General features: G+C 49.8%; 1 protein-coding gene across 5 annotated transcripts in view; it reads right to left on the reverse strand.

The window, feature by feature from the left end:
* Positions 1-2,432: 2,432 nt before the first annotated feature.
* The window catches only part of AP2A1 (adaptor related protein complex 2 subunit alpha 1), a 35,602-nt gene continuing 17,019 nt past the window's right edge, over positions 2,433-21,015 (reverse strand). For 2 of the 5 annotated variants that reach the window (XM_060281106.2, XM_088655024.1), the window contains exons 9-24: positions 20,138-20,306; positions 19,576-19,713; positions 18,873-19,055; positions 17,632-17,729; positions 16,157-16,388; positions 14,736-14,900; positions 14,043-14,108; positions 13,791-13,951; positions 10,803-10,874; positions 9,090-9,172; positions 8,142-8,232; positions 7,906-8,028; positions 6,801-6,917; positions 5,088-5,157; positions 4,543-4,677; positions 2,433-4,323 (exon numbers count right to left, since the gene is read on the reverse strand). In XM_060281106.2, the coding sequence (XP_060137089.1) occupies positions 4,246-4,323; positions 4,543-4,677; positions 5,088-5,157; positions 6,801-6,917; positions 7,906-8,028; positions 8,142-8,232; positions 9,090-9,172; positions 10,803-10,874; positions 13,791-13,951; positions 14,043-14,108; positions 14,736-14,900; positions 16,157-16,388; positions 17,632-17,729; positions 18,873-19,055; positions 19,576-19,713; positions 20,138-20,306 (1,981 nt within the window). In that variant the 3' untranslated portion in view covers positions 2,433-4,245. The remainder of the gene's footprint in view (positions 4,324-4,542; positions 4,678-5,087; positions 5,158-6,800; positions 6,918-7,905; positions 8,029-8,141; positions 8,233-9,089; positions 9,173-10,802; positions 10,875-13,790; positions 13,952-14,042; positions 14,109-14,735; positions 14,901-16,156; positions 16,389-17,631; positions 17,730-18,872; positions 19,056-19,575; positions 19,714-20,137; positions 20,307-21,015) is intronic. The other 3 variants (XM_060281107.2, XM_060281108.2, XM_060281109.2) reach the window with 3 other exon arrangements.

Genomic DNA, 21,015 nt, shown 5'->3' on the forward strand with positions numbered 1-21,015 from the left:
TGTCCTGGGAGATTGAAGTGTTCTCCTACTGGTTTCTCTGTCTTGTGGTTCCTAATGTCAGATTTATGTCCATTTATCCTTTGGCGTAGGATTTGGCCTGTTTGTCCAATATAGAGAGCTGAAGGGCACTGTTGGCATTTGATGGCATACACAATGTTAGAAGATGAGCAATTAAATAGTCCTGAGATGGTATGTTGGATGTTGTTGGGGCCAGTAATGATGTTGTCCGGGTGTATGTGTAAGCAAAGTTGGCATCTGGGTTTATTGCAGGCTCTGGTACCAGTGTCCATGTTAAGTCTGGTGGTTGTATTATTGTGGGTGAGGAGTTGTTTAAGATTGGGTGGCTGTCTGTAGGCAATGAAAGGTCTTCCTCTCAGAGCTTGAGAAAGGGAGCTGTCATTGTCCAGGAGAGGCTGTAGGTCTCTGATGATGCGTTGTACTGTTTTAACTTGGGAGCTGTATGTGATGACTAGTGGTGTTCTGTTATTTTCTTTTTTGGGTCTGTCTTGCAGAAGGTGCTTGAGTGGGAATGCAGGTTACTATGGAACACTTCTGCAGTTCCTCCCAGACATATTCTTTGGCATATGACTCCCATTATGGGCAGTGAGGATCCAGCCAGCTCCCATAGGCACGGCCTTCAACTTGCATTGAAACTGACTAGTTGCAACCTGGATGCAACTGGCAATAGCAGAGAATGAATCATTTTGTGTTTTTTATATCGTAATTTTATGTTGCGAACCACCCCGAGATCTATGGATAAAGGGCGGTATACAAAAAGAAATTTCCTTTCTATTTAATCATATCATGTGGTACAGTCAAGCACAAGGTAATAAGAAAAAAATAACTTAAATATAACACATATGTGTATGAGTAATAATAATAACTTAGCTTATTCCTCCACTCTTATATACCTTGACTTTAACCCCCCCTTCCACTCTTTCCCTGGTTTCTTATCTGAGATATTTTCAAACTGCATTTTCTGATTCTACTAAATTGTTTTCATTACCACGCACTATCCCACTTTGTCACATCTACTGCTGAGTATTTTTTCAGTCTGTTACACTTATTTTATGGTTAAAGTATTTTTCCATAGAATCTATATATAATGTCCAGTCCTTTTTTAGTTTCTTATTGTCCTATATAATCTAACATTTTAAGGTGCCATTCTTTTTGTGATGGTACTGCATCGGTCCTCCACCTTTGTGCTACCAGAGTTCAGGCCGTTATAGTCACATACATCCATAATTTAGTGTGATTGTTTTGGGATTTCTGTTCGTTATTATTCCCAGAAGGAAAGCTTCTGGGTTTTTAGGAAACGTTCTTTTAAACATTTTCTTAAGTTTGTTGTAAACCATCTCCCAGAATTCTTTTATTTATTCTGCAGAAACCACCATAGATGATAAAATGCGCCAGTTTCTTTACATTTCCAGCATAGGTCACTTTTAGATCTAAACATTTTAGCTCGTTTATTTGGATCATTTTTAAGCAGTTCTCTTTTTATGTGTAACTAGCAGTAAATTTCCACAAATGCTGGCGGTATACAAATTTTAATAATAATTTGTTCTGCTGCCACTGTGCCTATGATGTTAGGTAGAGCTGTTCTAGTGGGGAAATGTATCCTGGGAACAGAGTTGTCCAGTTGACATCCACTGATCTGCATTTGTCACTTATATGGCCCATAAAATAGCTGCCTTTCAGCTGTAATTTATTGGAATTCAGTTGTGGTGGGTAACAAAATGGTGGCTGAAATTCAGAGGAGTTGAATTTCAAGGGTGCTTGCTGGGGAAAAGCTCTTTCTCCAATCCAGATGGCGCTGTGCTCTAAACCACAGAGCCTAGGTCTTGCCGATCAGAAGATCGGCAGTTCGAATCCCTGCGATGGGGTGAGCTCCTGTTGTTCGGTCCCAGCTCCTGCCCACCTAGCAGTTCGAAAGCATGTCAAAGTGCAAGTAGATAAATAGGTACCGCTCCAACGGGAAGGTAAACGGCGTTTCTGTGTGCTGCTCTGGTTCGGCAGAAACGTCTTAGTCATGCTGGCCACATGACCCGGAAGCTGTCTGCGGACAAACGCCGGCGCCCTCGGCCTATAGAGTGAGATGAGCGTGCAACCCCAGAGTCGTCTGCGACTGGACCTAACGGTCAGGGGTACCTTTACTTTTTAGAAGCATAGTTATTTAATATTGGAATAGATTAAAAATAATTAAATCCTGAGCAAAATACTAATTTATTTTGCTCAGGATTTATTTATTTTTAATCTATTCCAATATTTTAAATGCAGGTTTCTAGTCTTGGCTTGCAGACCTTTGATGGCCAATCCCTCTAATGACGAGGCTCTTCACTTAGTTTGCAATGTCTTTCCTCCAACTCTAGCCTTCTCCCGTCCTTACTGAGCTTCTCAACTTGGTAACCAAAATAAGAGGCTTGCACATCAGATACATTTATGCAGGTGATCTGCATAATTTATTCACACCACAGAATTAAGGGAGGGGCTTGTTACAGATTTCAACACCCACCAGAAATGGTATATCTTAGGGAAGCGAACATGGTCTCCTAATCTTTAATCAGCCCCCTCCATTCCCCACTGCTTTTAGGCTTTGCAGGAAGGTGAGAGATTACAAAGGTAAATGCATTGTGCTTCTGAGGAAGAAGTGGGCCTCCTTCCTCTTTTTAAAAAGTCTTGCCTTCAGTCCCACGGCTGGGGTACCCTAGAAAGCACCCCTGCATTCTAGCCCCAGCAAAAGCACACACTTTGTGTCTTGTGCCATTGACATAACGGAATTGTTCCACTTCGGCCGCAAAGTGTTTCGACTGCTTCCCAGCCTACCAGTGCTGCTTCCAATTCCATACAGCTGAACCCCCCTCTTCTGCGGGTGTCGGGGCAAACCACCCCCACCCGAAACATAGTGGGTTCCAACTGTGAAGACAAAGCTGCCCTCGCATCACACTATAGAAGCCCGCATGGAACGAATACCAGATTCTGTCTCACACAGTCATGGCTACTCTGCTCCAGGGGGTGGGGACACCCTCCCGCCCTGCCACTCCCGCTATGCCATTTATCCACATATTAAAAAGCAGCACACAACGAGTCAGTCAGCGGTGTGGGGGTGACCCAGCCTGGCTTGATCCTGGCTCTCCCCCGCCCTCACGGCTTTATTAAGAGTCACATGGAGATAGATACAGGCATTCAAAACCCAGATAAAACTAAGATGCGCTAGATAACACCTACACAGCAGAGTAACATGGAGCCCGGGCCGGCATGGAAGCTGGGACACCCCCAGAATAGCATGAACTGAACCTTCCCTCCCCGCTTTCCCAAAATGCACGGAGGGCAGCATTCCAGAGTCTCCAGGAGGGAAGGGTGGGGTTGAGGGGAGTCGGGAGAGGGAGAGGAGTCGATTAGGCATCTCTTCCTCACAGCCCTCCCCACCTTCGTGCAGTTTTTCCTTCTAGGCAAGAGAAGGGGGGGAGGCTCTCGACTTATGGTTACTTCCCCACAAAAACACACGCAACTGTAACACTGGAATGGTCCATGACAAAGGAAAGGAAGAACAGCCAGTCCCGTCCCACCCCGGGGAAATACACAAGGCAAAGAAACACAAAAACAACCCCTTACGAGCAGTTCCCTCCCCACAAAAAACCCCCACGCACCCCATTCCTCTCCCCCACCCCACCCCACAGCCAGCTCAGGGGAAGGCAGGGGGAGTTGAGCTCTCCCACAGAAAGGCCTTGTCTGGGGAGAGAAGGGGGCGAGGACTGTAAACAAAACCCAAAAATGCCGGCCGATATTTGTGGGGTAGGGGTGGGGATTGAGACCACAAATATCAGCCTCACCCCAAGTTGGAAGGGACAGGCAGATGGGATGGGAGAGGTCTTGGCTTTCTTCTGGGGGGGAGGCACCCTCTGGGCAAGGGGAAGATGACTCCCAGAAGGATGCCCCGCCCCCACGCAAATCATCCCACCCACCCCTCCCCACCGTCCCAATTCTACTTTGTCCATGCCAGGGACCCCATTTCTGCTCCCCACCCCGCCCACCTTGCTTTTTATTCCTTGGTGCTGGCCCGGGCTAGGCAATGAGAACACAGAGGTCATCACAACAACAGGCAAGGGAGCAGTACAGTCTTTCCAGAGGCCCCTGGTCTGGAGGGAGGTGGGAGGGGGCAGGTGTAGGCAGCCACATGTGCAGGAACAGCCTCCCCTCTCCCCGGTGCACCCCGCCCTCCCCGCCTCCTCTGGTGCGGCCAATGTCTCAGAACTGCTGAGAGAGCAGCTCGCAAAGGTGCTTCGAAACGGACTCCTTGCTGGTGCGGAGGGTCAGACGGTACATCTGCAGGGAAACGTAGGCAGGTAAACAGTCAAGCCAATTCAGCCTTTAAGCCTGGCTTCAGTTTTGCTATCAGAAAGCACTCTTGGGGCAGCAAAGCTTTCAACTTCTCCCCGCTCCCTCCCTCTTTGGACAACCCAGGCGTCCCAACTGCCAATTCTCTCCCACCGCAGCATCCTCTGCTCCCAGAGCTCAAGCATCCCGGAGCTCTTGCCTCCTCACCTGTGCCTGGGCGTTGGGCTCCAGCCGCAGCAAGCATCCCACCTGCAGCGCCTTCGTCTGGATGATCCCAGCTCCTACGTAGTTATCGGGGTTTGGATCCACCTTCTCCAAGAGCGCACTCCCGAAACCTAGCAGCTGTGGAAAGAAGGAAATGGAGCTTAGTTGGGCTTCTCTGCTTTACTGCCGTGGGGAAGGCAGTCAAGGGGAAAGATGTACAAGGCGAGGGAACAAAATAGGGTAGGAAGATGCTGGCATCCTAGCCGGCAGTGCAGCTCATGTGGTCTCTAGCTCTACATCCACCTGCCACCCAACAGATTTCAGTCTTGGTAACACAGGTGTCCTGTACACTGTGCAAAAGCACTCTTTGTTGGATACCAAGGAATGGGAAAGCCTGGATATCTTATACCCAGTCTACTGACCCTGATCTCCACGCCTATTTATCTCTGTCACTATTCCAAAGAACATTTGCGTTTCATGTTTATTTGCCCAAGCCTTAATTTTCCACGCTTCTCACAGCGAACGCAAACACATGTGAGCGTGCTCACCTTGGCCTTGGTAACTTCGGAATCCATGGGGTGGTTTGCCTTGAATATCTTCTGGGCTTCCTGCTGCGGCCTGCAGAAGGATTTGGAAGGGGTAGCATGAGATCAGTGACAGCGCAAACCTTTCTCTTCCTCATCAACCTGCCACACACCTTAGTTGCGTCTCAGCCATTCACTGTGGCAATTTTTAAAATATGTGCCTCCAAGCAAGGCAAAAATAAGTCTCCAAGTACAAGCAAAAGCCCTTGGGCCTTGCAGGAGAGTTCTGGGCACCTGTTCTAGGCAGGTTGTTTGATAACCAATAGAAATGTTCATGGTGCAGCAGTATCTAGGCCATATTATGCAGTACTAGAGAGGTTCTAAGCCACCCTTTGTCATCAAGTACAGCTGAGTTGTCTTGCTGCTCATAATCCTTGCTCAGGTCCCAAAAGATGCACCTTTCTTGAAAGATGGCTTGGGAAGCCTATGGAGCCCTCCAGAAGTTGCTGGACTACAACTCCCATCAGCCCAAACAATTAGTTGTGCTGGCTAGAGCTAATGAGGGGTTGCAATCCAACACAGCTGGAAGGTAGCACCAGGTTGGGAAAAGGAATTCCAAACAATGATCTCTCAAGTAGGCCAGGAGAAGTGGGGTAGATCTCTCAAAGTGTCCATCTTTCGAGACTGACTGATTTCAGGTGATATGGAAGGAAAGGAAGGTGCCACAAGCAGGATGTAACCAACAGTCACTCCAAAAAGCTTTACACTACTAATACCTTAAAATCTCTGACTATTTCTTTATCACACACACACACACACACACATATAGGTGATTGTTGGGGAGAAAAATTGCATAGGCAGCAGCATGCAATTGTATGAACAACAGACGCAATTAAAGCAATCCAATTCACACGGCTTTTGACTAGCTTGCTAAAAACCTCAGCATCTGCTTGCAACGCTGCTGCTCTTAATCTAAAGGGCAGTTTTTGCTATAGGTTCTTGATAGAGGGCCAGCACTTCTACTGAGCAAGTCTCACCAGCACAAAACAGACCAGCTCACAGGGTCATGCCCACCTGATAAGACGTGGCCAAGTACACATTAGCTGGTTAACTGATCCCATTGCAGGGGTAGGGAAAGGCACAAACTTTCAATCTTCCAAGCACCTGTGGTGGTGGTGGCAGAATGGCTGGGGTGCCACCCCCCCCCCCATAGTAGTTCATCTGGAAGTAAAAATCTTGTGCCATTTATGGACACAGGAAACTGTCTTATACTGAATCAGACCACTGGTCCAGCTAGCTCAATATTGTCTACTCTGGCTGGCAGTGCCTTTCCAAGGATTCAGGCAGGCATTATTCTGCAGCCCTGTCTTGAGGCACCCAGGATTGAAGCTAGGACCTTCTGCACGCAAGGCAGGTGCTGTTCCACTGGGCCGCAGTCTTTCCTGAACATAAACTTGGTAAAGATGACGACTGTTGCACACCAACAGCCACCTAAAGAGACTTTAAGGCTATACCAAGCGGCTCAAGAAAGGAGAGGGTTTCTGAGATGGACTAAGCAAACACAGGGAGGGGAAGAAAGCACAAATGATGGGAAATATGGTAAGTCTTACTGAGGAAGCCTCCTGAGTTGCTCCCTCAAACGCATAAACAGGTGCTGGTGAACCCGGCTTCTGATATTAAAATCAGCTCCACCGATAACACTTCTCAAAACTCGGTATTATATATTCTCCCACTTACAGGCTGAGCTGTTTCCAGCGCTGGAAGAAATCTTGTGATTGCATCTCTGTTGCCTGGAAAAATTTGTTGACCGTTACGGGCAATTTGAGTGTGAGGTTCTGCAGCGTCCCACCGTACCTGGCAGAAACATGGAGGAGAGAGACCCATGAAGGGGGGGTATGGGGTGGGAGAGAGATATTGAACTCCCCATAGCACAGCTGTCCCTTCACTTCCAAGAGAATCGGCTGGAACATGGCGCAAAAGAATTAATTCCCCAAGTCCACTGAGCACAGGATCGCCTAACCGCCAGTTATGAAACACAGCAATTGCTGGAGGTCCGACGTTCATGGGGAAATTGGGGAGGGAGGATAAGGTTTGTCAGTGGCTACTAGTCATGATGGCTATTGCTTTGCCTTCTCAGTTGGAGGCAATATCCCTATAAATGCCATCTGCAGGAAACTGCAGGAAGAGCAAGTGCTCTTATGCTCAGCTCCTGCTTGCGGTTCCCCCCCCCCCAGGCATCTGACAGAACAGAAGGGCTATTGGCCTGATCCAGCAGGCTCTTCTTACACTCATACGAACAGAGGAAATAACAGGGTAAGGACTAACCATGCAAATGGAAACTACCGGAACTATGCCATGGATCTCACTCAGCTCTGCTCATGTACAGAATTTCTCCGCAACACTGAGGGCTAGAAACATTTCATGTGCTTTTCAAACCATTACGGAACCGTTGTGAGTCATCATTCCCTGCTCTGGTGCAGAGATGCGGCTGGTCATGCAGGCTGCCCCAGCCGCAGCCACTTCTCCATCCATCCAATTGCAACAGCCCCTCTCTTCCGGGTACCCATGGCGCCCCGAGATCCTCTCAAGTTGGTGACAAAAGGGGAAGTGGGGAGGGAATTGAGATGAGACACAACGCTGGGCAGGACTGAAAAGCTTAAACCTCTCTATCCAGGGCAGCAAGGGACAGATAGGAAAGCATATGACCCTGTTCAACAGATCAATCATTTTTGACAAGCCTGCTGGCTTGTGTCTTGTGTGTGCAAGAAACCGAGAGCGAAAGTGGAAGCCATGCCAACAAGCTGGCATTCAGCTCCCAGAGGGATGCTTTGGACCACAGTACCGGAATTTTATGTTGATGAGGGGTGCCTCTGTGAAGTCACTCAGGCACTCGATGTTCAGGACCTGCTGCACTTGAGCGCCTCCCTCCACCAGAGGCTCCACTGCTTTTGTCTGGATGTTGAGCTGTGAACGGTGCTAAGGAAACGAAGTGTTATCTTCCCCGAGGAGCAAAGGGAAAGAAAGCCTCTAGTGCCACAAGTCTGCCCCCTGCCCCCAGTAGATGTTTACAAAAGGATATGGCTCTGCAGGTCTCCTGGGTAGCTGACTGTAGGGGTAAAGCTCTGGAACTGGATGGACGTTTTGTTCCCGTAGAAGAGATACATCCGGCCTGGAGAGAAGTTTTTTTTTTTTTTTAAAAAAAGTGGAGCTACTCAGCATCTCACCTTGGCTGCTCACAACACCAGCTCAGGGCCCCTTGACACCAGGCATGGAGAATCTGTGGCCCTCCAGATGTTGCTGGACTGCAGATCCCATCATTCCTGCCTACCGTCCATGCTAGCAGGGGCTGATGTGAGTTGGAGTCCAACGACATCTGGAGAGCCACAGGTTTCCTGTCTGCCCCACACCAACAAGTTTAGCCTAAAGGCCAATAACCAGCACAAAGTGTCTCTTCCAATCTTCTCCTCAAGAGACACTCGTGCTGACATGACAGCATGCACCCCTCTCTGATGTTGGCAGGAGGAGATTTATTTATTAACTTTTATATCTGATTAATATCTTTACACCATGTCTTCTTCCTCCGAAACAGAGCACAGGGAGGCTTCACATAAGAAAATATTCACCGACTGTCTCCTGGAAGCAAGTCTCACTAGAACCAACAGGAGAAACTGTGTGCCTCCCTTTGTCTCCAGCAAAAGGCAACACATACATTACAATCAATTTATACAAGCAAACGTTTACGATTACAGGATCCCCCAAATCCAAGTGCCACAATTTGTCAGAGACTTAGGTACCTACTGCCCCCTGCCCCACAAGCAAAAATCTAATAAGTGTCAACATACAAAAGGAGCTGAAGGGAAAGGCTTAAAAGTTTTGTTTAGAGAGGTGGGGAGCCCATCAAGGAAGCTGATGTGGATGGGGATCGTCTCCTTGAAGTAAGGCCAATGAAATGCAAAGACCAGGTTCCTAATATGCAGCTTGGGGGAGCTGGTCACCATCCTGCCCACTGTCCCAAACCCCACTCACCCAGGTTCTGCCGGAACTCTGATTTCACCCCGATCTGCAGCAGCTGGTTCTCAAAGAGCACTCCGTTGTTCTTGCACACAAACCTGCAATGGACCACGGAGGGTTGGTTAGAGGCAGGCAGGTATCAAAGGTCTTCCTCCCATTTTGGCTTGTAGCACCCAGGGCTTCCCTACCCCACCCTTTCCGCTGCTGCTGTTCTCTTTTGATACGCAGCCAGCCGACTCTAGCCTACCTCCCACTATCTAAGGGCTCAAGGCTCAGCTGACAGCGGGTCACTGAATTGGAAATACCCCTTTGTTCAGAGGAGACCCTTTTCTTCCCAACTGCCATGCCTGGGAAGCAGAGGAACTTCAGCACATACGAGAGAGCGGTGTCAGGTGAAGCTAAGACAACACTGGAAACCTCAGCCCCGGGGCCAGGGCCTTTCTATCTGGCTCTTGGGGAGCCTCCCCAGGCCACACTGTGTTGAACCAAAGGTGAACTGTTCTGAAAGCTGTGCTTAATGCCACCTTGGTAGTCAAGATAACCCCACCAGTAATTGGTGTTGTGTTGTAGCAATGAGCTTCTGCATATTCCCTTGCTTTGATATATAGGCTAACTAACTGGCTTGCTTTGATGTTATCCTTATCTGTGGATTTCTGAGCCCAGAAAGGGGAGCTATCTGTAAGGTTCGGGTATTTGCCACATAGGCCCTCATCTTGTCAGGTTGGTGAAACAATAGGAAGGTCTGCCCAAAGTGACATATGCTGCTTTGTGCATAAAGAATACATGAACGTTTGCTTGGGCACGAACAAGCCATCTCCTTGCTGCGGTGTCCGTCCCACGTCTGCAAAGGCTGGGAGACCTGAAAGGCTGCTTTGCTGTTAAGTCTGCACTTTTCCTTTAATAAACCACTAGAACTGATTACTCTGGTGTGGTTGGACATCCTTTCTTTGGTATCCCTGCACCCAACCATTCCCACAAGCCCTCCTTTGGGCCTGAGGTTCAGGACACACACCCCTTAACGGCCTGGCCCTGCCCCCTCCTTTGCTGCTTTTTCCTGGCTGAAATGTATTCCTAAACCATGGGTAGGCAAACTAAGGTCTGGGGGGCCGGATCCGGCCCAATCGCCTTCTAAATCTGGCCCGCGGACGGTCCGGGAATCAGCATGTTTTTACATGAGTAGAATGTGCCTTTTATTTAAAATGCATCTCTGGGTTATTTGTGGGGCCTGCCTGGTGTTTTTACATGAGTAGAATGTGTGCTTTTATTTAAAATGCATCTCTGGGTTATTTGTGGGGCACAGGAATTTGTTATTCTCCCTCCCCCCAAAAAATATAGTCCGGCCCCCCACAAGGGACAGTGGACCAGCCCCCTGCTGAAAAAGTTTGCTGACCCCTGTCCTAAACTGTGACGATCTCACTTGCTTGCCTAGATGAAGGTGTGTGGGTGTATGTAGAAAGCTTCGCTGTACAGAGGTTAAGAGCTGCCTCTGTTGCCCCGCCCACTTTCACCTCCACCCACATGGACCCTGGGAGGTTGCCCATGAGGAAATGCGACCCCCCTGGGCTGAAAACGCTTCCCAACCCCCTGAGCTAATAGCACAGATGAGATCAGGCTGGTAGACAAGAGGAAGCCTCTTGTGCCAAGGGGGAAGAGACTTCCAGTCCGCCTCCTCCTCCTCCGCCCACAGCCCCAGCCTCTGGGAGCCATAGCCCCACTGCGGGATCTTACTTGTTAAGCAGTTCATCGGCCTCAGCAATAGGCAAAGCGGGGTCCTCAGAGACAGATGCGGCAGCCCCTGAGCTGAAGGTGGTGGCAAAGGCCATAGCAAAGGGGACCAGCAGTTGGCAGGGGGGGGGGAGAGAAAGAGAGAGCAGAAAAGATGAGTCACCGGGGCGCAGCGCCAGGTTAGTACCAGAAGGAGGCAGAGAACAAACACACACAAATATATAGACACCAAGCCAGCATGCAACATAGCAGGTGAGGAGGCAGCGGAAGGACCAGGCACCATTCCTAAGCAGATTCTAAAAGAAAAGGTTGGGAACCTTTGGCTCTCCAGTTGTTGCCGAACTGCTATGTCCATTATCCCATTGGCTATGCCTGCTGGGGGTGGTTTAGCAACAACTGAGGCAGGGGGCAAAGTTTTCCCCTACACACACCTGGGCTAAAAGGACAAGAGCAAAATGTATTTGCATCGTCATCACCTTTGCTAAGATACACATAAAGGAGAGCCCACTGGATGAGGCCATCACAGCCTTGCATCCTGGTTCCCCAGTGGCCAAGCAGGTGCCATGGGGAACCTGCACAACACTATCAAACCAATAGTTACGTAAATTCAACTAACAAATATACCCACAACGTAACTGGCTGTGTTGGACTATATAAATTCTTTATACATCGTATAAACGTAACTCACACAACTCTTTTCACATTATCTAATTGAGTAGAAGCAATTAAGGACCAACATTTAGAACAGGAAATACAAGCAGATCAGTTGTTATATACGTAATGTCCACCTAGAAGCTTTTGTGTACCACGTATGGTTTCCAAAAGCACGCTGCCTCTAACAGTGGAGCGATAGCACATCCATCAGGGTTAGCAGCCACTGCTGGCCTTATCCTCCGTGATTTTGTCTAATCCTCTTTTAAAGCCATCCAAGTGAGTGACTTTACGCATAGGCAGACTCTTCTTCCTCCAAAAATCAGGTCTGCAAGCAATTTAGGTGCCCTGACCTGCTAAGAAGCTTGCCTTCCCCTCAAAGCCCAAGAAACCCAACTCTGCATTCCTTGACTCACAAGATACCTGCTACCACAAGGGAACCCACGATTCCTTTGTGGTAGGGCCAACATCTGCTGCCACTGATAGTCCGGGAGATCTGGCCACCTGTGGCTTGAACCCACCTGCTTTCTCAAATAAGCATGATATTCTAGCCACGGGGCCTCCACCCCCTGGACCCTGTGGTCCTCGCTCACCTGAAGGATGTGAAAGGCTTAAGGCAGTTAAAAGTAACTCCCAATTCCTCCACAGCCCCGGGATGCAATGGCCTCTCTGGCCTTTGCAGTCTAGAGGCCCCAAAGGTGACACTCAGGTCAGGAAAGAGAAATCCCCTTTGGGCTGTTCACTGCTGTTCCACAGCCACCTCCGCCTATCTGCTCGCTTGGAACCATCTGTGTCCATGCTTCTTTGGAACACAAGAGCAGAGGGTCCCTGCCCCAAGGAGCATCCAATCTCAAAATTCCACCCACAGGAGAACATAAGAGGATAGTGAGGCAGTTGTTTCGGCTGCCTGTGCATAGGCTTGGTTACAGCGTGACGTGGGGGACGAGGGGAATGGTGCAGGTTTCGTAGGAAGGGTTCGTAGCAGGCAAGAAAGGTGGTGTCAGGCAGGTGTTCTGGGACGCTGTTGCAAGCGAGAAAGGATGGAGGCACTGACGTTCAGATGATGGAGGGCGGTGAAGCTGGGAGACCGAAGATCACTGGCAGAGATGTGTCATGATATTGGGGGGGGGGGCAGAGAGAGATTGCGGGCAGGACAGCAAGGCCAGGGGGTGGGGGTGGCTTTGAAGCCAAGGATAAGGAGCTTGAGCTGAACTAAGGCTCTTTCGCTGATACAGCACCAGACAAGGAAAGAAGCGCCCTGCTCAGACCAAAAGCCCATCGCAGTCGGGCATCCTGTTCTCTCAGTGGTCAACCAGATGCTACAGGGAAGCCCCCAAGCAGTGCTCTTCCTGCCTGGGCTTCAACTCCCATTGGCCAAGATGCTTGGCCTGATAGAAGTCGGGGTCCTGAAAGACCAAAGGTTCCCCATCCCTGTCACAGAACATCATTTCAACTTCCATCACCATCCTCCTTTCACAGAGAGCTGAAGTCTAATCAAACAGACAGGTGGGTTTTTTTAATTGCTAGATGCCCTCTCCTCCTTTCAGCTGATGGGAGTCCTAACAGAGAACCGGGACTCGTTGAGGGGTGCCCCTGAGGAGGTGGGGGAGGTGGGGGGTAAATAGCAGGGTGGGCAGTATTGGCAGAGAGAGAGAGTTTCAGCCCCTTACTCTGCAGGCAGGCCAGCCTCCACCAAGAGGGATGAAGGACTCTCGGGAGGAGCCTCCAAGTCACTGCTTCGTCCAAGGCAGAGCAAGAGAGAGAGAGAGAGAGAGAGAGAGAGAGAGAGAGAGAGAGAGAGAGAGAGAGAGAACACCATTCCCAAGAGGCAGCAGACAGAAAGAGAGAGATATATATACACAGACACACAAAAAAGAGGGCAAAGAAACAGAGAGCAAAACAAGGCCACGAGGACTAACACATGCCCCTCTCCCAAAGGACAGAGAAAGCCCATAAGGTCCCCACCGTCTTGGAAACAAGCACCCTCAAAATCCATCTAGCCTGCCCAAAGCAAATATGAACGCGGGGGAAATCCACACCATCCCTTCTGAAGCACAGGACCACATACCAGGCCAGGCTTCTTCTTGACTTTCTGAGCTAGCTGTGGGTCAGTTACTATACCCGGCAATGGGAAAGGCCCTATATCCCCGTTCTGCAAGTGAGTTCCTTTCCTCCAGAAAAAAATGCTTTGCACCCTCTTTTGACGGAGAGAGCATTCGGTGGGCCTTGTGTCTACAGGACTCCGCCGTTACTCGCCGCAACACCACTGCCCAGTTCCCCTGGGAAAGCAGAGGGCCAGAAAAGCCTGTGCCAACAACACCCCACCGGGGCCCCCCTCACCTCAGGAAGTTATCTTCTGCGCCAGACACAAGGCCAGTTGCGGATGAGGGGCTGTCCGAGAAGACGTCCACTAAAAGGTTGCCAGCGCTGGATGGGACGCCGGAGGCAGCTGCTGGGGTTGCCCGGAGGCCGAGGAGGTCGGCCGAGGGGGATGGCGTCGACTGCGGGGAAGCGGGAGGGAGGGAGAAGCCAAGGTGAAGGTCCTTCCATGCACCTGCTTTGAGAACTGAACCCAAGAACCCTGGTACCTACCTTGGGGGCAGAGGAAAAGGCACCGGGCCCTGCGCTGTGGGAGCATGCTTTCTCTCTACTCCTGCACTAAAATGTGTCCAGAAAAAAACAAATTCTGCAATTGGAATAATTGTGCAAATTGGACACATTCTTACATCAGATTCATTAACACCTCCTCATTTCTGCGGGGAAGGGACAAGCCTCTCGGCGCTGCCTTTTACTAATTCCATTTTCTGTATCTATTATTTCTTTACCATTTCTAATTTACAAATCTGCATTTCCTCACTAATTCTAATCTCTGGATCTATATAACTCTCTACAGTATCCCCCCCTGCTGTCCAACTCTCAGATTTGTATTTTATCTTTTGGGCAAGGCCCAAGGGGAGGGAAGAGGGGTGCACTGTGTGCATGGCAGAGGCAGGGCACCAACCAGCTTGAGACATCACAACTGCATTTCTCCTGGTTGGCAGATCTGGCAACAAACCGACAAATTCTTAACGGGATTTGTCAGCCGTCGCAGAATCCAACCACCCACTTTCCTTCCCGCTTTACAATACCACAGGCTTTCTGCTAAATGGTTCTCACCCTGGGCTTTGACTCCCGAGTCCTCCCTTCTCCACAGAGCCCAGGTCTCCCACACACAAGGCACCATTTTCCTGTCAGGGGACACCCCAAGCCTCCAACCCCAGACCCCCCTCTGCCTTTGGCACTCACGGCAGTGCTGGTTGAGGGTTCCATGCCCCCATTGATTTCGGAGTTGGGGTCCTTCTTGCCGTCGTCCAGCTCGCTGCCAGCTCCGGGGCCCTTCTTCTTCTTGAGCTTAGCCAGGATGGAGGACTCGCGCTCAGGGAATGGAGGCATCTCTTCCAGCACCGTTGCCTAAGGGGCGGAGTTGGGGAGAGGGAGAAGGGTTCAAATGACGAGTTATTCGTCCGCTTTTCATTTATGGCTTGGTTATGTCCGCAGAATGGAAAGGCGGCAGGATTCCCAAGGAGGTGCTCTAGGGGGAGCTGGCTTCAGGCACCAGGCCCATTGGCAGACCAACTCTGTGCTACAAAGGATGTCTGCAAATGTGATATGAAGGCTGGCAACACTAACCCCACCATGTGGGAATCCCTTCCAGACAACCACAGTGCCTGGAGGCAAGACAGTCAGCAGTGATCAGAGGAGGAATGACTGCTGGGCGGAGCACAGAGAGAAGAAACGCCGTGGTGCATCTGCACTCGCAAACTGGACGCCTTCATCTGCCCCAGCCGCAACAAAACAGGTATCTACAGCCACAGCAGGGTGGCTGTAGATAGTTTGACTTCACCCCCAAAGGCACATTGTCTCCGGGGCGGACGGACGCTAACAACTTTTCATTCATGACGCTTCTATTCTGCCCCATAACCACAGTTCTCTTGCCAGCATCCAGTTTTGTTTTTAAATGCAGCAAAAAGAATAAAATACCAATCCAGTGCCCAAAACAAGCTAACGACAGAGATAAAATTTTAAAATCCCATACAATTCCTCTCGGAAAAGGCAGATCTTACAAAAAAACTTCAGAGAGGCAAAATGCTGGAATCCTCAAAGGCTCCAGAGCCCTTATAGACTCAAAGGTCACATTCCTTCATGCGTGATGGACGTATGGCCCACCCAGTGTTGTTGGACTACAACTCCCGTAAACCCTGATCATTGGGTCACACTGTCTGGGGCCGATGGGATTTGGAAAGAGAGCTGTGGCTCAGCAGCAAAACGTCCGCTTTGCATGCAGAAAGTTCAATCTCTACCATCTCCAGGTTGCTGAAAGCTGCTGAAACCCTGGAAAACCGCTGCCCATCAGTATAGACAGCAAAGGCAGGGAGACCAGAGGTCTGACCTTGGTACTATAAGGCAGCTTCCTATTCCTGGCTCCCCATTCGTGGCCTATGGCAAAGGGGCAGAAATGGGCTTCTGGCGCAGCACAAAAAAAATTCCCAAGAGCTGATTTCAATTCACAGATGGAAGCCTTACGTTTCCCCTTATTTGATGCAGCTGCAACCAGTTTCTCTTTCAGATCAGCCAACTCTCTTCCCCCACCCAGTCTCCCCGAGATGAATGGCTCACTTAGCTTCCAGCCCACCGGCCTCTCACAACATTCCCAGTTTCCCCCTCACCAAGACATCGGTGCTGGCGATAGAGCTGAGCTTGAGGTATTCAACCGCCCGCTGCTGCAGCTCTACGTCGGCGTTGCGGATCTGGCTGTCGGAGCGCAGCACTTCCTGGATGGTGCCCTTGGTCTCAGGGAAGAGGTTGATGAACTTGATGTAGGTGGAGAGAAGCAGAGCCCGGGTGGAGACGCTGCAGAGGTGGAACTTGGAGTGCAGGAGGTTGAACTGCACCAGAGGGCTGGAGGAAGGAAGGAAGGAAGGAAGGAAGGAAGGAAGGAAGGAAGGAAGGAAGGAAGGAAGGAAGGAAGGAAGGAAGGAAGGAAGGAAGATAAATAATACAGTGGTACCTCGGTTCTCAAACGGCTTGGCTCCCAAACAAAGCGGCTCCCGATTGTCGCAAACCCGGAAGTGAGTGTTTCAATTTGCAAACGTTTTTCAGAAGCTGAACGTCCAACATGACTTCCAATTGAGTGCAGGAAGCTCCTGCAGCCAATCAGAAGCCGCGCCTTGTTTTTTGAACCGTTTTGGTAGTCGGACGGACTCCCGGAACGGATTAAGTTTGAGAACCAAGGTACCACTGTATTATACTTTCTTATACCCTGCCCATCTGACTGGGCCCCAGCCACACTGGGTGGCTTCCAAAAAAAAATTACAGGAAAAATAACGACAAAACGACGACAAAATCAAACATTAAAAGCATTCTGAAACAGGGCTGGCCTTCAGATGTCTACAAAAAATTATACAGTTTTTAACATCCGCCAGGAGGGCATTCTGCAGGGCAGGTGTGACTACAGAAAAGGCTTTCTGTCTGGTTCCCTGTAGGTTTCACTTTGTGCAGTGAGGGAACCAACATAAGGCCCTTGGTGATGGACCTCAGTCTCTGGGCAGAATGATATGGGTGGAGATGCTCCTTCAGGTATACAGGAAGGAGGCACAGGTTGAGGTGGCACCATTTTTAGCTGCCCCACTCCAAGTCAGCAGAGCAGAGGGAAGGGGACCTGAAGCAAGGCGTGCTAACATGCCTCACCAAGCTAAGAAAATAAGGGGACAAGCCCCTGCAAATAGAACTAAGCCCTAGTTCTCCGTGAGCCTGCTAACCTGTCCCTGGGCTGTACCATTAATTTCAGACTGCTGGTGGAGGCTCACGTGTTTGAAGGATCATACCAAAAAAAAAATATTAAATATAAATCCCACCTCCCAAAAGAATCTACATGCCAGAGTCCTAGTCTTGTTTCCCTGACATGCTTGGCCTAGCGCCCACTGGAATGGTAAAACGAGGGCTTCCAGGGTTGAGAACTCCCGGGTGGCTGCCACAGGGATTGGAGAGAACCACTCCACTAATGGGGTGGTTGAGGAGGCATCTCACTTAGGGCTGTTTCGAGGATGGGTGGATGGAGAGAAAGAATCTGTCACCGATAAGGTGGGTTAGTGGGTCCCTCTCCTAGGCGCTGCCCACATCCCTTCCTCCCACAGTTCCCAACCTTGAGCGAGGATCTCCAGCGATGAGGTTCCCAAACTCCCCTAGGATGTAGCCGCCAACTTTCACCATGTTCTCGTGGCAGGCGGGAGCTTGTAGGGCCTATGGAAAAGAAAGGAGAGCTGCAATGTGCTGTTGGGAGGCAGGGAGAAAAAATAAGCTCCCATTCAGGCAACTATCAGGCCATGATTTAAAGAGAGGTCTTCAATAACTCTGTTTAACTGCAATTGCCTCAGGCTCTTTTAGGTTCTTTCTGGGTCTCTAACCCAGAACTATGGCTGAAACGAGATGCTCAGGCAACTCCCAATTTATGTGGGGGTTGCGTTCCAAGGCACCACGCGTTTAAGTGAAACTGCGCATACTTGAAACACCATTGAAAAAGCCTGCAAGCACCCCGTTCAGCCCCTGCCCCCCTTTTTAATAGTTATGATTTTCAGGTTTATACATTTCAATAATTGCACAGTCAGTTTAATATTTCAAAACTTGGCTTCCTTCCCCCTCTTTCTGCGGTTCCTTAAATTTATTCTTAATGCCTTCTGCATATCCAAATCAATTTGTTCATTTATTCATCTACTTTAAATACATACTCTTATGAAATTGCAGGTTATTACAGTTACAGGCGATTGCCCCCTTTTTGTGACGTTTTCGGGTCACTTCCAGGTTTGGGGCACAGTTGCGCACAGACTGCACATGCTTAAAACGGTCGCCACCCGTACATAAATTCAGTGGTGAGTCTGCTGTAGAAGTGCATTCATCACAGCTTGTGACACATGGACTGCCATCTACCCAGAACTGAGCTTAGGGCAAACTTCTCTCCCTCTTCTGCATTTTGTGACAAAGACTGGTTTCCACAGAGCTGATTGGCTGGCCCTTGTGATTATAGGTTTTGAAACTGCTCCCCCCCCCCTCGCTCCTGTTGACAGATACATCTAGATGTAGCCTTTCTTAATACTGCGAAATCAACTCACCTAGATCTGCAGAAGTCCTCCCAGGCCGTATTGTATTGATGAGCGAGGCAGCCGGACACGCATCTCACCCACCCACAGAGCAAGCAGCCCTGGGGAAACTGTGGCCCTGTGGATGCTGTTGGACTCCAACCCCCATCATGCCTGACCGCTGGCCATATGCTGGCTGTGGCTAATGGGAGTTGTAGTCCAACAACATAGAGGGAAGGGAAGGCTTCTCCCCAGAGCGACAGGGCAGGCAAAGAAGAAACGGTCAATGACTCTGGCCAACCCCACCCACCTCAAAGACCGTCTTGGCAGCATAGCCTTGGACATCGTCTCGGTTGATGACAATCTGGATGACACGGTACCAGACCTCCTCGCTCACATAGTCCCCGGCGATACGGATCAGATTGAGGATGGTGTCCACATACCAGCTGTAGTCCACTGCGTACTTCTCAGCAAGGATAGCCACCTTCAGCACCTGGGAGATATGGAAAATGAAATATTTCCCTGCCCTGCCAGGTTCTATCAGGCTTTAGGCCCCTAGGGGCCACTCCCCAGTACCAGCAAGGCTGACCTGACACCTTGGTGCAGGTGGTGATGTGCCCCCTCTCCTCCCCACCATTCCACATACAGAAGCTGATTAGAATGGTAGCTGAATAGAACTTCAACACTGGCGAAGGGAAAACACCTTCCTATGCAGTTGAGCGCCCACATCTCTCTTCTCCAATCAAAGGGAATGGCTAGTGGTTGGGAGATCTCAGTGCAAACAGCCAGCAGGGCTGCCACTATCGCCTCGCTCCAAATTTCCAGCATATGCCAACTGAGGCAGCTGCCCTGCTCTGCCCAACAGTAGGGCCACCCTGCACGCCAAATCCCTCTAAGAGGACTTGGAAACTCCTGGCCTCCCTTCCCCCCTTCTTGCTGCTTCACAGAAATCTACCCAGATGAAGAAATAAGCTCCCACAGCCTCTTTCCCACGAGCTGAAAAACCCACTCACAATCTCCTCGCGGATGGAGTAATCTGCCGTCTCCAGGTAGCTGAGCATCTCCGAGACGATCTGCTTGGCGTTGGTGCGGTCGCACATGGCGTAGAGGAGATCAGCAGCCCGCTGGCGGACACTCACATCCCGCTCCGTCTGGGAAAAGGAGGCCGGGAGTGTGAGACCGGCAAGTTCTTGCCTGCGGCATAACCCCAATCTCCCCTCTTGCCCCGCACACTTACAAAAGGAGCATTTTCTGCAAGCCCACTACAACAACCAGCAGTTGGATAGGATGAGATGAGCAAGAAGAGAATGCAGGTGGTACCAGGCTGAAGTGATGCTCCATTGCTTTCCTGCGGCTCATTCCCTGCTACGCTCCTCAGCCCAGGGATGGGAGGCTGTGGCCCTTGAGATATTGGCAGGCTCCATCTCCCAATGGGTAACACTCAGTGAAATGCCCCCCCCCCAATTTCACCACCAGCACACGGGGGGAGGATTTGGGGAGACCACACTCACTCAGCCCTTCAATCTTCAAGCTACCTCACCCATTTGTTCTGCCCGTGCCCTCACTGGTTCTGACCTTGAGGGCATTGATGACGGTCTCAATATGGGTCTTGACGGCCTCGTGGGAGAATTCAGAGCTGGCCAGGGTGCACATGCTCTCAAGGGCCAGGTATCGGAGGTTGGTCTCCCGATGCTGTAGGAACTGGCCGAGTTGATTACATGCCCGCACCAACAGGTTGGGTTCGCTGTGGGTCAACAAAGTTAAGCCTCATCTGAGCATGGGAGGAGGGACATCCCAGTGGAGCTCAGCTGCTGACTGCACACTTCTCAATTCAACCAGATTGTCATCCAATGTCCCCCAGTTTGGGGAAAGGCCATAGCTGCATATCATAATTATTCTATGCCTTAACTCCTCCAGGACGTTCTCAAATATATATATATATTACTGCTGTTTACTCAAAACCTACTTCCATTTTAACATGTTTAGATTGATTTTTTAAAGTAATCTACATACATTTTCCAATCCTCCTTAAACACTGCCTCATCTTGATATCTAATTTTACTAGTTAAGCTTGCTAATTCTGCATATTCCATCAATTCCAGCTGCCTGTGTTCTTTAGCTAGATACAACCTCGTTTCACCAATTTTGCACATCTAACATTCTTGCTGCAGTTGTTGAAAATAAAAATAATTTTGTCTGATTTGCTTGGCACATCTGTCCCAGTTATCCCTAGAAGAAAAGTTTCTGTTCTTTTGAGGAGAGTTGCCTTGAATATTTTCTTTATCTCATTATAAATCATCTCCCAAAATCCCATAGCCGCTTTACACGTCCACCGCATATGGTGAAATGTAGCTTTTCGCATACCTGCCCCTTCTCCCCTCTGGTTTTGCCCTGGTGCTGCCATCTAAAGGCTGCCAAAGATCACTGAGGCAGTGAGAGATCTTTGGAAAAGC

Source organism: Zootoca vivipara, chromosome 12 (genome assembly GCF_965207765.1).
Source record: "Zootoca vivipara chromosome 12, rZooViv2.hap1.1, whole genome shotgun sequence".
Classification (NCBI taxonomy): domain Eukaryota; kingdom Metazoa; phylum Chordata; class Lepidosauria; order Squamata; family Lacertidae; genus Zootoca; species Zootoca vivipara.